Genomic DNA, 17,043 nt, shown 5'->3' with positions numbered 1-17,043 from the left:
AATCTACAGCAATTTGTTTGCCTATTATGGAATGCACAACTTCTTCCAGTAGGAACACATTGTATTTACCTCAATCTCAAAAGCTTTCATGCAGGTTTTTGAGCTTTCGGCACAACAAGTTGTACTGCTGAGATTTAAGAAGATAAAAGTGTTCACTTGCTGGAGTCTATCATAGGTTAAGCTTCCCACTACTTGTTCAAATATTTTATCTATTGGAGCTCTGGACTACAGAGTTATTTCAGGCAATAGTCCCAGTCCATAGTATCAGGTCTAATACCAGTGGCATGGTGGCACAGTGGTTAGCACTGCTGCCTCACAGCGCCAGGGACCTAGGTTCCATTCTGGCCTTGGATGACTGCCTGTGTGGAGTTTGCAGGTTCTCCCTGTGTCTGCATGGATATAATAACTCCACGGAGGTGAAAGTCCCATCATCAAGTTACTTTATTTACAACATACATCTGTACACAGCCAGCTCTCCAGTTGCTCCCGCTGAATGCAGGCTGGGAGTCTGACACACCTGCTTTAAATAGGGAGCATGAGGCTCCCTGATTTAACCATCAATTGGGACTAATCAGGTACCTCTTTCAGGTACCAACCAAATAAACGAACTCAAGAACTCATCAGGTAGTTCATACTCGCGCAAGCCAACCTCATTAGCTTGGCTGAAGTCATCACAGAGGGTTTCCTCCGGGTACTCTGGTTTCCTCCCACATTCCAAAGATATGCAGGTTAGGATGATTGGCCATGCTAAATTGCCCCTTAGTACCCCAAGGTGTGTAGGGTAGGGGAATTAGCAGGGTAAATATGTGGGGTTATGGGGATAGGGTCTGGGTAAGATGTTTTGTTGGAGAGTTGGTGCAGCCCTGATGGGCCGAATGGCCTGCTTCTGGACTGTAGGGATTCTATGTTCTAATCTCCAAATTCCATCAGTGAGCTATATACATTGTGGTATCGTTATCTCTAGTTTTGTTGGTTTCTTTTTAAAGAAAAGTATGTATTTACATAACATCTAGGTACTTTGTAGTCAGTTAATTACTTTTTAATGTGTAGACACTCTTATTTTGACCAATTCATCTTTTAGATGTTGCTGCTGGAAAGAGCGTTGGCTGGAACACATGAACAACCCCTAATCTTCACACTGTTCCATAAACAGGCTTCAGTTTTATCACCTTATCTGAAAGATTCTCTTATGATAATGCAGCATTTCCTCAGTTCTATATCAAAACATCAACCGAGATTAAGTACTCAAAACTTGAACCAGAGCCTGAACACACAAGCTTCTGAATCAGGGGCCAGAGTGCTACAACTCAGGCAAAATAACAATTTAATTTCCATTCAGTCCCATGAATCAGGTGCTTTCGTGCACATCCATTTCACCTTACAGAGTGTCTACTCTGAACTCCATCCAAATTATATTTGAAGATAACCTATTCCAGATCCATTGTCCTGCTTGCTACATTTGTAGCAAACTGTTGAAAATGTAGAATGAAATAAAAACATCTCTAAGCAAAAGTAATGAATTAGCATTTCAGATGTAGGTCCATTGTCAGCACACTATTGTGCAAAGCCAGCATCTTCTATTTGTATTCATTGCAAAGACAATGCGTATTTCTATCAGCCAATCGCTTCTGAAAATAAACGGGAAGAAGTTGTTTCATCCTATTTATAGCTTATCAAAGGATATAGATCACTGAAGCTTTGAATTGAACACTGCCAAATTCATTTTGTCATCACACTGGAGGCGATGATCATGCTTGTCTCCTGACCAAAGTAAGGGACCAGCAGCAGCTTTGAAGCTGCTTCAGGATCCGAGCCTGCCTGAAAGCTCCCTCTTGAGGCAATAATGCACATTTAAAAGAGTCCTCATTTTAAAACAGCTAAATTAGTCGAGTGCTTCAAAGGCCTTTTTGTATGAGACTATACTTCAGGGCAGAACCTTATTGAGGCATCAAGAGTCTCCCCTGCAGGCTGGAGAGCTGGCATGAGATTTGGGCTGCCTCCTCTCAGGATGGCCCCCCAAACAAGCTATTCAGGCAGTGATGAGGTCAGCAGCGGGCCTTCCCCTCCGGAATCAAGACCCCACAGGATAGGGATCATGGAGAGAAGGGTGCAGCAGAAAGTGCAGGGAGGTGGCTCTCAGCAGGCCCCTCTTTCCAGATGTCAATCAGGCCCTGAGATTCTTTGGTTAAGGGAACCCCCCCTGGAGGTGACATGAAGACCGCACAGGTTGACCTGTCACACATGCTGGCTGGCAACCTGCCCACCTTCAGCTGGGTTAATACGACTGGCAGCAGGAAGAGGCCCTTAAGTGGTCATGAATTGGCTGCAGGATAGGACTGTCAACTATGGGCCTTTGCGCTCAGAACTTAATTCAGGTGGAGTTGGGGAAGTGGTAAGGTTCTCATATACCACCATTCCACACGGGAATATGCCTTTGCCGTCTCCTATCACACAACGAAAGCACACAATTCCACCCCACGGGCGGGATTTTACAGCGTCGCTCGAGTGAGACCAGAAATTCCCAACCAAGGTCAATGTCCGCCCCTTGCCTGCTCCGATTCCGTGGTGGGCGAGGTGGTAAAATTCCAGCACACGTATCTGCTTTACCAACAGTTACTCACCATCTCTCTCTTTCACACCAAAGAACAGAGTAATTGTACAAAATGTGTAAATGCCTCCTATAACACCAGCAGCAATTATGTATGAGTTTTTCTGTAAAAGGGAGAGACAATACAATTAAAAAGCATTCAACCAAGAAACCAAAAATATGGATGTGATAAACTGTTTCTATTTAACAAAAAGTCACTGGGGTAATTTGTCTTTGGGTAATAGTTTAAAATGGATGATATCGGATTAACTGCCTCTCATGATTATCATTTCCATTGACTATTACTCTAAATCAAGATTATCTCCATTATTTCAAATAAATGCACAAAGATGAATAAAATCAATATAATTATGTTTTTGGTTTAAAAATCTGCAAGGATTAAATGATCAGGCTACTGACGAGGTTAAGTTGTATACAAGTTGAAAATTCCATCTATGTTTGGATAGAAACTTGTGAGGAATATCAAAATTAAAATAAAAGCAAAGTAAAAGTAACATTTATTTACAAAGTTACTGTGAAATTCCCCTAGTCGCCACACTCTGACACCTGTTTGGATCAATGCACCTAACCAGCATGTCTTAAGGAAACCCACGCTTAAATTAACTGAATAACTCTCCTACTCTTTTTCAAAATACTGCCAGGGCATGTTTTACATCCACCCAAGTTGGCAGATGGAGGTTTGGTTTCGGTCTCATCTGAAAGACAACACCTCTGACAGTACGGCCCTCATGCAGTATTGCACTAGATTTCAAGCCTTGATTTATTTTTGTCTCAATCCCTGAAGTGGGACTTGAACCTATAACCTTGTGACTCAGAGAAGAGCATACTACAAAGTCATGGCTGACGTGACTTGTTCCGAATATTACTGCTATAGTTATTAATGCATATCTGCTGTAAAACTCTGTGACTCTATGACTTAGGTAACACATTAATGAGCCATGTAACCAAGGTTGAAAATGAAACAAAGATTGATGGTAGAGTAAGAAGTGTAGACAGAAGCATAAAATTACAAAGAAACATTGATAGATTAAGGCGATGGACAAAACTGTGACAGATGGATACAGTTAAGTACATGGGCATTCATTTTGAACCATAAAAGCATAAAGTGAGCATTATCTAAATTATGTAAAGCTTTGAACAATGGAGATCCAAAATTAATTGAGGGACCATGTACAGATTACTAAAATCTAGTGGCTCAAACTATTCAAAAAGTCTGATGGAGTATTAGCCTTTCTAACAAGTGGGCAGCAACATAATAGGGAGAAAGTTTTGCTACAGTTGTACAATGTGCTATTTAAACCACATTTGGAGTGCTTTTTGGAATTCTAGGCACTGTATTTCAGAAAGGATATAGTTTCACCAGAATGTTAATAGTACTCCAAGTGTTAGACTATTATCCTGCTCAGCCTCCCATCTTCCACTCTGTATAAACTAGTGCCCTTCCAAAACTCTGCTGCCTTCCTTAACTCATTCAATTTCTATTCATCCACTATCCCTTGCTGACTCACACTGGCTCCCGATCTGATAATGGCTTAATTTTAAAATGTGTTACAGTTCAGAGAGAGGTGATGGAATAACTTCTCCCCTTCTTCCCTACCTCATGGACGTCCATAACAAAATGTATATTTTAGAGAGAGAGTTTTAAATCCTTTGGAGTGTCAAGACTTTTAACAATAGACATAAAATAAGCTTTTTGATAAGTTTAAATATAAAAAACAATGTTTATTCACGCAATACCCCTCAAACACGCAGACACATGCACTCGTAAAGATGAATTCTAGAGTCGAAACATACACTTACATTATTAACATAATAAGAAGATGCAAATCATGTGTTTAAATTAATCCTTTAAGATACAAGAAAGGCAGGCTTGATGTGATTTATTTTGCGATTCTCTGAAGATAGAAATGGAGTTTGAAAGCTTCTGAGTTCCACACGGAATGTTGGCCAAGTTTCTGTTGAGCCAAATCCTTGTGGGTAAAGACAAATTAGCCCCCCTTTAACTGCTTGGATGACTGACATTACTAGGCAGGGTTCCTTTCTCTTTCTGGAGGATGAGCCCTGTTGATTTCTAGACAGGCTTACCCGTAAATGGTCCTTGAAATAATAAGATGTGCTATCTCATGTCAGTTTTGATCATGTGAACTCATGATCAATACTTCTATTATCCACACAGATGATACGAAGTTAGAAGCCATTGCTACACAATGGAGGATGAATGGTGACCATTCATATATGGTCACCATAGGTTTTGAGTTTGTAGACACTGAATTGGGCTAATTTGAGTTTCAGTAAATACCCCGACAATAGGGGTTGCAAATTCTACAAGTGGTCTGGCATTCTGAATATCTTTTTAAGGGACAGCTCATCACTCATGTTTTTTAATGTTTTATTTACTTTCCAGAGTCTGTGCAAAAATCATAAAAGATCACTTGAATTTTGAAGGCCATCTTTGCATTAGCATATGGTTACTTAAAACAAGGAAGCTAATTTCAATGAATAAAGTTCCTATCTTAAAAGTTCAAAGTTCTTTTTTAAAGGGCATGGCAAATTCTCAGCCTTATTTGTACAAGACCTCACCCCTCTCTATATCCATAACCTCCTCCAGCCATAATCAGCATTCATGATATTTTCTATCCTCCTCCAGTGCTTGATTCATGAGAATCCCCAATTTTAATTGTTCCACCATTGGCAGTCACACTTCCAGTTAGCGAAGGCTGTAAAGCTCTGGAATTCTCTCCTCAAATTCCTTCAACTCTCTGTCTTTTTTTAACATAATAAAATGCCCCAAGGTGTTTCACAAGAGTTTTATAAAGCAACATCTGACATCCCTGGATGTCTGAACCCAGAAGGTGTTCATTTTCCTGAATTACCAATACCAAAAGAATTTTTTAAAAGCACCAAAGTCTGCAGTGCAATTTCTACTCAATTTAAGGGAAGGGACATGTATAATTATTTGCTTCCTCTTAGTGAAGTGGAATGATCAAACTTTGTCCCCTTTCGACAATAATTTGCAATTCTGTTATTTTTGCTATGAAGTTAAGTAACCTTTAAAATCCAGCAGATCAAAGCTCAAAGCAAAGTTTTAGTACCAGGCTGCTTCATTCTTTTTGAGAAAATATTCGAGCTGACCTGTAGTAGAGAAATATAAAAATACAACAGCGTCTTCTCAACTTGAAAAAGATCATGAAAACACTGAGGCTTTTAAAAGTGGTTTGAAATAATTAATGGGTGATTACAGGAGTTAACTGAAGAAAAACTATTCGGTCACATGAGACAATTGAAATAGAATCATAGAATCCCTACAGGGCAGAAGGAGGCCATTTGGCCCACCAAGTCTGCACTGACCAGAATCCCACCCACGCCCTATTCCCGGAACCCCACCTATTTACCCTGCTAATCCCCCTGATATTAAGGGGCAATTTTTCATGGCCAATCAACCTAATCCGCACATCTTTGGACTGTGGGGGGAAACCGAAGCACCCGGAGGAAACCCACGCAGGCAAGGGGAGAATGTGCAAATTCCACACAGACAGTGACCCAAGGCCGGAATTGAACCCAGGTCCCTGCTGCTATGAGGCAGCAGTGCTAACCACTGTGCCACTGTCCTGCCCCAAATATTGCCACTGGGGCAAAATGTCTTCAACTTCAAAGAAATTTAATAGTAGAATTAATAGGAAAGTAAATTATAATAACATTGATTGTAACAACCTATTTTTGTTGTTTTTCAGGACACCAGAGGAATTAAATGTACAGGAAATAGATGGCCATTATGGGCAGAATCTTACAAGAATTTGGCAGAGTCTCAGTCCTGGTTAGAAAACTGACATGGAACACTCCAGCTCCACTGGCCAGTTTTCTCTCCAGATCTTGTCATTTTAACGGCCAAAAAAAAGTGGGCATGGTTGATGTCACCAGTCTTAGAGCCAGGAACTGGCTCCACTGAGACTGGGACACCAATGTTAAAGGGTACCCCAATAACTGAAACAAAAATTAATTCCCCCCCCCCCCCCCCCCCCCGCCCCCCAACCCCACCACCATGGAGGTACAGTGGCCTTCCCTCTCCCGCCCTGATAATACTCGGAACTCTGGCATTGACACCCTCCTCCCCACCTGATCATCCCGGCATCCAACCTGCTGTCCTGCCCCGTTCCTCCCTGCTCCCTCCCGACACCAGCAACCCCACCCCACCCCTGATCACTAGCAGCATTGACCCCCTCACCCCCACATCCACCCACGCACCTGCCCTCCTCCCCACCCCCTCACCCCTTCTGCCCCTCTCTATTTTTGGCAGCAACACCCCTCTATTCTTGCCCCCCTCCCCTGAACTTTGCCAGCATTCCCATTTCTCGCAGTATTTGCTCTCATCAAATCACAAATAGATGAGCCCCCACTTGTGAGGCCTAGGGCCCACCCTGTCACTGCCTCCTGGCACAGGTTGGCACTGCCAGGTTGGGCCTGTCAGTGCACTATCTGGCCGTGTCTCTCTCCCCAGAGGTTATAGTGACCATTGCACCATGAGTTGGATGCCCATGACAGATTCATGTCTGGGTGAACCTGTTCATTGAATCTCTACAGTGCAGAAGGAGGCCATTTGGCCCATCAAGTCTGCACCAACTCTCCAACAGAACATCTTACCCAGGTCCTATCCCCGTAATCCCACATATTTACTACACATTCTGAGGCACAAAGGGACAATTTATCATCGCCAATTCACCCAACCTGCACATCTTTGGACTGTAGGAGAAAACTGGAGCACCCAGAGGAAACCCATGCAGAAGACCCAAGCTGGAATTGAATCCAGGTCCCTGGCACTGTGAAGCAGCAGTGCTAACCACTGTGCCACATTGTAAACCTCACAGATGCAACATTATTGAAGAAGATGAAAATCGCCCTCAATGATTTTGATTTGATTTATTATTGTCAATGTATTGGTATGCAGTAAAAAGTATTGTTTCTTGCACGCTATACAGACAAAGCATACCATTCATAGAGAAGGAAAGGAGAATGCAGAATGTAGTATTACAGTCGTAGCTAGAGAGAATGAAGTTTTAGAAGCGTAGAATGAGAGTAAAAGATAGAATTAGAAGGTATTGCAAGAAGTCGCCTCACTCCTGTGCCGCCTTGAGAGCCAAATCGTTGGCATGGTATGAAAATCTAGTGAAGGGGGAGCATCCGGTGATGGGGGTATTTAATTAGATTAAAATTTATTTAAATGAATTGCATATCAGGTTTTCGTATGAACCTGATTACATCGCTGGTGAGGGTCAGCAGAGGGAGATCGCAATCTTCCAGCGAGATTTGCGATTTCCAAGTTCTGCTGGATCTTGAGCCCCGCCAGCAATCTCGCAGATGGAGGGGTTGGGCTCTCTCTATGTAATCCAGATCACTGTGAGGAGGAACACTACAGAGGCTGAGAACTTTCCCAAACCCAAAAGCATAGAGCACATACCTCAAAGCACTGGAGAAGTACCACCACTGGTGTCTTCGCAAGATCGTGACAAGAAAGGCAGTTCAACAGCAGGATCCTCTCCCAAGCCAACAGGCCCAACATTGAGATGCCAGTCACTGAAAACCAGTTCCACAGAGCAGGAGGTGTCATTCATATATCTGACACCAGACTCTCAAAACAACGTCTCTGCTCAGAACTTGGTTGCAGCAGGAGACTCCCAGGAGGACAGTGGCAGCACATTAGGGATGTCCTAAAAGCATCCCAGTAGAGGTCGCACATCTTTGCCGACATATAGGAGTCCCTTACTTGTCACCATCAAAATTGGAGGAATTGAAAAACAGACTGTGACAGAAAGGGATAGCGAGTACAAATCAAACAGTAAATCAACAGATGAGACGAGAGGTTAGAAAAATAATAAAAGGGTAAAACTAAAAGCTCTGTGTCTGAATGCACATAGCATTCAAAACAAATTAGATTGAATACGAACATACAAACAATGAACAGGCATAGACTATTCAGCCCTTTGAGCTTGCTCCGTCATTTGTCATTTTCTCTGGTTCCCATGGTGGGGTGCAGCGGAGAGGGGTGGGGGAGGGGGGGGGGGGGTGGGGGGGGGGGGGTAGGTGGGTAGAATGCCGGCGAGTCTGTGTATAGTTTTGGCCACATTATTTAAGGCAGGATATAAATGCATTGGGAGAAGTTAGGAGTGTAGGACAATGGGAAGGAACGTTGACCTTCGGCCAAGTGAGGCTGTAAAATCCCGCCCACAATTCCACATGTGGTCTCACTAGTGACCTGTACAACAGAACCTCCCATCATAATAAATATTGGTGCAGACTCAATGGACTGAGGGGCCTCTTCTGCACTGTGTTATAGAATCTTACTGGCCGTTTACACCATGCTTCCGCTGCAGTGAAGTCAGAGAATTTGGCACCCAGCCAAATTTCTGTTCACTGCAGCAGGATGAGAAAATCCCATGAACGGCCATAACATTCTGGCCTAACTCTCTTTTTATATTTCTGACTAACTTCCTCTCGTACTCTATATTTCCCCTCCTTGTTAATCTTTTGGTCATTCTTTCCTGTTCCGTATATTCTGTCCAATTTTTTGACCTGCGACATGTCTTTGTACTATTAAGGTGGCATGCTGGCACAGAGTGAGCACTGCTGCCTCACAGTGCCAGGGACCATGTTCCATTCCAGCCCTGAGTGACTCCGCACCCTGTATGGAGTTTGCACATTCTCCCCATGTCTGCATTGGTTTCCTCCGGGTGCTCTGGTTTCCTCCTAAAGTCCAAAGATGTGCAGTTAGGTGGACTGGCCGTGCTCTATTGCTCCTTAGTGTCCCAAGATGTGTAGTTGGTGGATTAGCAGAGTAAATACATGGGAATGCGGGGAGAGAGCCTGGTTGAGATGCTCTGTCAGAGAGTCGGTGCAGACTCGATGGGCCAAATGGCCTCCTTCTGAACTGTAGGGATCCTATGATTCTATGCGCTTTTTCTCTAAGTTTGTTATGATCTTTATTCTTTCTAGTTAAACACAGATAGTGGGTCTGGCCATTGAACTTTTTCTTACGAATTGGAATGCATCTATTCTGCACATTCTGAAATATTCCTTTAAATATTTTCCACTGCATCTCTATTGATTTGTCCTTTCACCTAATTTGCCAATTCACATTATCCAGCGCAGCTCTCATGCCCTTATAATTGCCCTTATTTTAATGTTAAAATCGCCCTCAAACTGAATGTAAAATTCAATCATATTGTGGTCATTGCTACCTAAGGTGCTTTCACTATGAGATCATTAATTATTCCCATCTTGTTGCACAACACCAGGTCTAATATAACCTGCTCTCTGATTGGCTCCAGAACATGCTGTTCGAAGAAACTATGCTGAAAACAGTCAATGAACTCCTCATTTAGGCTACCTTTGCCCATCTGGCTTTCCCAGTCTATATGTAAATTAAAATCTACCATGATTTTTGGCATGCCTTTCTGACAAGCTCCAATTATTTCTTCCTTTATAGAAACATAGAAACATAGAAGATAGGAGCAGGAGGAGACCCTTAGGACCTGCTCCGCCATTTATTACAATCATGGCTGATCATCCAACTCAATAGCCTAATCCTGCTTTCTCCCCATAACCTTTGATCCCATTCGCCCCAAGTACTCTATCCAGCCGCGTCTTGAATGCCTTATGCTCCTCTTTACCATGTGGCTACTGTTAGGGGGTCTGTATACAACTCCCACAAGTGATGACTTGCCATTACCATTTATCACCTCTACCCAGACCGTTTCCACATCTTGGTTTCCTGAACTTGGGTCATCCCTCTCAATTGAGCTAATACCATCATTAACTAACAGAGCCACTCTTCCACCTTTTCCTCGCTCCCTGTCTTTTTAAATATCCTGTACCTTTCAATATTCCAGTCCCAATCCATGTTTTCCTGCAGCCATGTCTCTGTATTTGCTGTCCAAATTCTACTCATTTATTTATAGTTCGTATTCAGGTTAAGGCACCAAACATAGAAACATAGAAAACTACAGCACAAAACAGGCCCTTCGGCCCCACAAGTTGTGCCGAACATATCCCTACCTTTTAGGCCTACCTATAACCCTCCATCCTATTAAGTCCCATGTACTCATCCAGGAGTCTCTTAAAAGACCCTATTGAGCTTGCCTCCACCACCACTGACGGCAGCCGATTCCACTCGCCCACCACCCTCTGTGTGAAAAACTTCCCCGTAACATTTCCCCTGTACCTACCCCCCAGCACCTTAAACCTGTGTCCTCTCGTAGCAGCCATTTCCACCCTGGGAAAAAGCCTCTGAGAGTCCACCCAATCTATGCCTCTCAACATCTTATATACCTCTATTAGGTCTCCTCTCATCCTACGTCTCTCCAAGGAGAAAAGACTGAGCTCCCTCAGCCTATCCTCATAAGGCATGCCACTCAATCCAGGCAACATCCTTGTAAATCTCCTCTGCACCCTTTCAATCTTTTCCACATCCTTCCTGTAATGAGGTGACCAGAACTGAGCACAGTATTCCAAGTGGGGTCTGACGAGGGTCTTATATAGCTGCATCATTATCCCCGGACTCCTAAACTCAATCCCTCGATTGATAAAGGCCAGCACACCATACGCCTTCTTAACCACCTCCTCCACCTGCGGGGCCGATTTTAGAGTCCTATGGACCCGGACCCCAAGGTCCTTCTGATCCTCTACCGTACTAAGAGGCTTTCCCTTTATATTGTACTCCTTCATCCCATTCGACCTGCCAAAATGGACCATGACGCACTTATCTGGGTTGAAGTCCATCTGCCACTTGTCCGCCCAGTCTTGCATCCTATCTATGTCCCTCTGTAACTTCTGACATCCCTCCAGACTATCCACAACCCCACCAACCTTCGTGTCGTTAGCAAACTTACCAACCCATCCCTCTGCTTCCTCATCCAGGTCATTTATGAAAATGACAAACAGCAAGGGTCCCAGAACAGATCCCTGGGCACACCACTGGTGACCGACCTCCAATTAGAAAAAGACCCATCTATACACACTCTCTGCCTCCTTTGGGCAAGCCAGTTCTGGATCCACAGGGCCGCAGCCCCTTGGATCCCATGCCATCTCACTTTTTCGAGAAGCCTTGCATGGGGGACCTTATCGAACGCCTTGCTAAAATCCATATAAACCACATCTACCGCTTTCCCTTCGTCAATGTGTTTAGTCACATTTTCGAAGAACTGCACCAGGCTCGTAAGGCACGATCTGCCTTTGACAAAGCCATGCTGAGTATTCTTGAGCATACTAAACCTCTCTAAATGCTCATAAATCTTGTTCCTCAGGATCTTCTCCATCAGCTTACCAACCACTGAGGTTAAACGCTTCAAGAGATTTCATCGAGAACATGCATCGGCAAACTTGAAGCTTCGGAGAGTATGCACAGAACTCCAAGCAACTCATTTACTGATCCCTCAAGCATCATTTGCCCCACATGTGGCAGAGTTTGCAGAATGTGCATTGGATATGTCAGCCACCTCAGAACCCATTGAACCAGAGTGGAAGCAAGTCATCCTCAAAGCCTAAGAGGGAGGATTTTCCTGCAGAAATTGGAAATAGGCATTATTTCAAGTTAACAAAAGGCCCAAAAGTTGCAAATCTGCCCTTTGAGTGCAAAATAAATGTGCAATTGATTTACATTATAGAGAGAGTAAGATAAGATAGCAGGTAGAGTTCCAAAACAATGATTCACCAAGACATTCAAATGGAAAAATGCAAGCTGTCAGATATAAAAACCTCAGACATTTTGGAAATGGCTCGTTTGCATAATAACAGCAGAAGCTTACATGTAAGGCACCACGAGCATCACAGGTTAACAGAATTCTGCAGTGCATTTTGCTGCTCTATTTGGGAATTCCAGGCCAATAAAGCTGATGTGGCCAAAGGGAGAGCTTATTTTTCCTGGTTCCTCCTCTAATGATATACGAGTCCTAATAGTAATTCCTCTGTCACCAACTGGTATTGGGGTGAGGCATTGTAGGCAAATAGACCTGTTTCTGTGAAGGATAATTACCTTTGGCATTAGCAGGATTTCCAGGAAATCTGGCATCTAAACAGTCTCACCTCTAAAGGTTGTTTCACAAAGAAAGGGTGGTGAGAACAGACAAGGAAGCAGCAGATCTTCTCCTTCAACCTAGATGTCTAAAGAGGGCAGAAATCCAGGACAAAAGATGTCTCAAGTTCTCCTTTCACCTTTGAGTCTCAATTCTGCACCATAAATTATCTGGAATTCTAGCCTAAAGTACTTACTAGATGAGAGAATAAGCCTTGTGGTTGCCAAGTGCTCATGTTGCCACGAGGCAAACTGCTTACATCTGTGGAGTTAACACTGGAATCTGCTGATGTATTATGTAGAAAGCAACCAGTGGAATCATGGCCGTGTGCTATAATCTGCCCCTGGATAGCAGCTCCAATCATTGATCCAAATGCTTCCATTGTCATCCCTGTTAAAGAAAAGATGTAAAAAAATGTAAAGTTCTATTTCATCATCACATTCAACGGAATCTAATACTGCTGGTTTATACATGAAGAAGCGAACAGTATGGTAGAGCACAATAATCACTTTTCTCCAATAGAGGTGTTTTTGTACTGGCAACTATCGAGATCACATAATACTTTACCCCACAAAGAAATGAAGTGACATATTTTTTTCTTCATCAATTCTTTGTGTACATTTTTTGCTTCATCAAGTGGAGGGATGTTAAAGCTGGAAAATGGAACACTGATCAGGTCATGGTAGCAAGGCTGGATTCAGAGTAAAGCTTTATTTTTTCCCTGCTCCTAATTTTGATCAATTTCTAAAATCAAAACCTGCACTGTGCAAAGATAATATAAATCATTTTATTTCTGTCTTGGTTTTAAATGGAAATATGAAACACAAAATAGCAACTAATCCATTCCAAACTTATATAGTATGACTGATGGCATCACACTTTCAGAAATCCATGCAATTAAAAACTATAACTAAAAACGGAGTCTTTAAACATGCATTTGTGGGACAGAAGCATCACTGGCACGGCCAACATTTATTGTACATCCTTAGTTGCCTTTGAGAACATGATGGTGAGCTGCCTTCTTCAATTGCTGCAGCCCATGTGGCCCAGCCACAGTGAAATTAGGAAGGGAGTTCCAGGATTTTGACCCAGAGATTATCTCTCTCTTTCTCCTCCCTCCCTCACTCTTAGACAGTCCCTCAGAGTTCAACATGGCTTCTTTGCGCACTAAAAATGACTGAGGGGTACCTGCAGTCTGTGTCATGGGTGATTTTATTTGATTTAATTTATTATCGTCACATGTATTGGGATAGAGTAAAAAGTACTGTTTCTTGCACTATACAGACAAAGCATACCATTCATTGAGTACATAAGAGAGAAGTAAAGGAGAAGGTGCAGAATATAGTGTTACAGTCATAGCTAGGGTGTAGAGAAAATGAACTTAATAAACATTAGAGGGTTTAATAGAGTCCCTTCCTCAGAGTTAAGTTTTAAAAGCATAGAATGAGAGTAAAAGATAGAGTTAAAGGGTATGCTGGGGATAGCTCGCAAGAAGTTGCCTTGCTCTGGCACCACCTTGAAGTGAGGAGGGGCAGATGGTGGTTGGAGGAGCAGGTGGGTGGAGTGCCAGGTTGTCATGTTTTCCTTTCACTGTCGATGCTTGGCTTAAGCTTGCTCTCGGCGATTATACCTGAGGTGTTCAACTCTTTCCTGGATGCTTTTCCTCCACTTCCAGTGGTCTTGGGTCAGGGATTCCAGGGTGTCAGTGGGGATGTTGCACTTTTTCAAGGAAGTGTCCTTGAAACATTTCCTCTGCCTTCCTGAGGCTCGCTTGCCATGTCAAAGGTCTGAGTAGAGTACTTGGACAATATTTCAATACTGGGGATGTTGGCCTGAGCGAGAACAATGACATAAGTCCATCAGTCCTGCCAATGGTGGTAGATCTTCTTTACATATATATATATGAGCCATATAAGAGGGCGGGTGTCACTACTGCCCTGTAAAACATGAGCTTGGTGCAGTGTCTAAGGTCTTAGTCTTCAGGCGAATTAAGGCTTCTCAGGCACACTGAAGGCCGTGTTAAACTTTGTCGTTGATGTCTGCCCTTGTTGATGGCAGCCTCCCAAGGTATGGAAAGTGGTCCATGTTGTCCAAGGCCTTGTTGTGGATTTTGATAACTGGGGCCAGTGTTGTGTGGCAGGGGCAGGTTGGTTGAGAACCTTTGTCTATATGAATGTTTAGTGTAAAGTCCATGCTCTTATACACCTCAGCGAAGGTGTTGCCGATGGCTTGGAGCTTGGCATCCAAGTGTGCACAGATACAAGCATTATCTTCACACTGTAGTTCAGTGACAGAGAATAGGGCAATCTTGGATCTGGCCTGCAGGTGGCGAGGTTTGAACAGATTCCCATTTGTTCAATAGTTTAGCTCCATTCCAGCGGGGAGCTTGCTGAGGGTGAGATGGTGAACTGGCTACAATATTAATCAATCTCTTTCAAGAGTCAATCAACATCAGATACCTACCAGACTAATAGGTACAAGGGAATGTCTGTGGCATTTTCAAAAACGAGGATAAAAGTCAGCCAGAAAACAGCAAGGAAGATTGAGAAGATCATCAGTACAATGACACAGCCTTGCTTGACACCAGTCCAAGCGTGAATTGGGTCTGTGGTGAATCTGTTGGTCAGGATCACAACTTATATATCATCGTGGAGCAGACAGAGGATGGTGATAAATTTTTGGGGCAGCCAAAATGGAGGAGGACACTCCAATAATTCTGTTTAATGTCAAGGAGAGATGTTTAGATTTTCTCTTTCATGGTACTTGTGTGACACAAATGTTACTTACCACTTATCGGCCCAAGTCTTAATGTTGTCTATGTTTTGCAACATATGGACATGGACTCACTCCTTCAGTATCTGACGAGTTGTGAATGGTACTGAATCATCCTTACTTCTGACCTTATGTTGCAGTGAAGGTTATTAATGAAGTAGCTGAAAATGGTTGAGCACTAGAACACTCGCTGGAGAATTTCCTGCAGCGATATCCTGGGGTTGAGAATGATTGGCCTCTAACAGTGCAACCATCTTCCTTTGTGCGGGGTCTGAATCCAACCAGTGCAAAGTTCTCCCCTGATGCCCTTTAACAATTTTGTTCAGGTTCCATGACATCATATTTGGCCAAATGCTCCCTTGATGCCAAGGGTAGTCATTCTCATCTCACCTCTGCTCTTTTGCTCATGTTTAGACCAAGGCTGTAATGAGGTTAAGGGCTGACTGGCCATTGCAGAACCCAAACTGAGCATCAATGAGCAGATTATTACTGAGTAAATTGTTACTTAATAGCATGGTCAACAACACCTTCGAATTGCTGATAATTGAGACCAATGGGGCAGTAATTGGTCGGATTAGATTTGTCCTGCTTTCTGTGGGCAGGTAATGCCTGGGCAATTTTCCACAATGTGCGTGGCATTGACTGTGGCTGTACTGAAAGGAGTTTGGCTAGATGCAAAGTTAGTTCTGGAGCAGAGGTCTTTAGCACTACAGCCAGAGTGGGCCCACAGCCTTTGCTACATCCAGTGCATTCAGCAAAGTAATGCAAAGAGAAACAATTGCAATAAAAGTCGTCCAACAGATTGTACCAAGGATTAATAGGACAAAAAGTAGCCTTATGCTGAGTTCCCATTAATTAAAATAAGCCTTTTTTTTTGCAAAGATCACTTACCAGCCTTCTCATTGTATCCTTAACAATTTGCCTCTTCTGAAATCTTCTTGAACCCATTTACAACGACAATACAAAGCATCAATGTCTTTCCCTTGGTGATTTATTATATAACTCCATTACCTTTTGAGTGACTAAAGCTCTATCAATTTTTCTTAACTTCTCCAGACTTTCTATTTTAACATGTGTTCCTTAATAGACAAGGCCCACTTATCAAACACACTAAACCTCATTGTAAGTGAAGAGGGTGTATTGCAAGAAATAAACCCAAAGAAAGCTGTGGGTGCAGATGAAATCCCTCCTTAGATCTTTACGTTAGAAGCTGGTGAACCGGCTACAATATTAATCAATCTCTTTCAAGAGTCAATCAACACCAGATACCTCCCAGACCAATGGATATAAGTGAGCATCTGTGGCATTTTCAAAAGCGGATAAAAGTCAGCCAGAAAACTACAAATTGGTAGCTCTCACCAGCGGCATATGCAAATTGCTTGAAGATATTGTTCATTTTAATTTCAGTTACGCAGAGTATTTCCTAAATCATGTCTACATGAGTTTCCTCCAGGTGCCCCGGTTTCATCCCACAGTCCAAAGATATGGGGGATATGTTGATTGGCCATGCTAAATTTACCCTTAGTTTCAAGGGGGTAAGCAAGGTAAGTACATGGGGCTAGGGGCCTGGGTAGGATTGTTGTTCGTGCAGACTCGATGGGC

General features: G+C 43.0%; 1 protein-coding gene across 1 annotated transcript in view; it reads right to left on the bottom strand.

Annotated features, from left to right (window-relative positions):
• LOC144494003 (sodium-dependent lysophosphatidylcholine symporter 1-like) overlaps positions 1–17,043 on the bottom strand; it is a 149,244-nt gene that overhangs the window by 17,945 nt on the left and 114,256 nt on the right. Inside the window, exons 10-11 of the mRNA XM_078213577.1 lie at positions 12,866–13,059; positions 2,622–2,712 (exon numbers count right to left, since the gene is read on the bottom strand). Of these exons, the coding sequence (XP_078069703.1) occupies positions 2,622–2,712; positions 12,866–13,059 (285 nt within the window). The remainder of the gene's footprint in view (positions 1–2,621; positions 2,713–12,865; positions 13,060–17,043) is intronic.

This window comes from Mustelus asterias, chromosome 5 (genome assembly GCF_964213995.1).
Source record: "Mustelus asterias chromosome 5, sMusAst1.hap1.1, whole genome shotgun sequence".
NCBI classification, from domain to species: domain Eukaryota; kingdom Metazoa; phylum Chordata; class Chondrichthyes; order Carcharhiniformes; family Triakidae; genus Mustelus; species Mustelus asterias.
The sequence above is the reverse complement of the archived record's forward strand: the minus strand, read 5'-3'. Positions and strand labels throughout refer to the sequence as shown.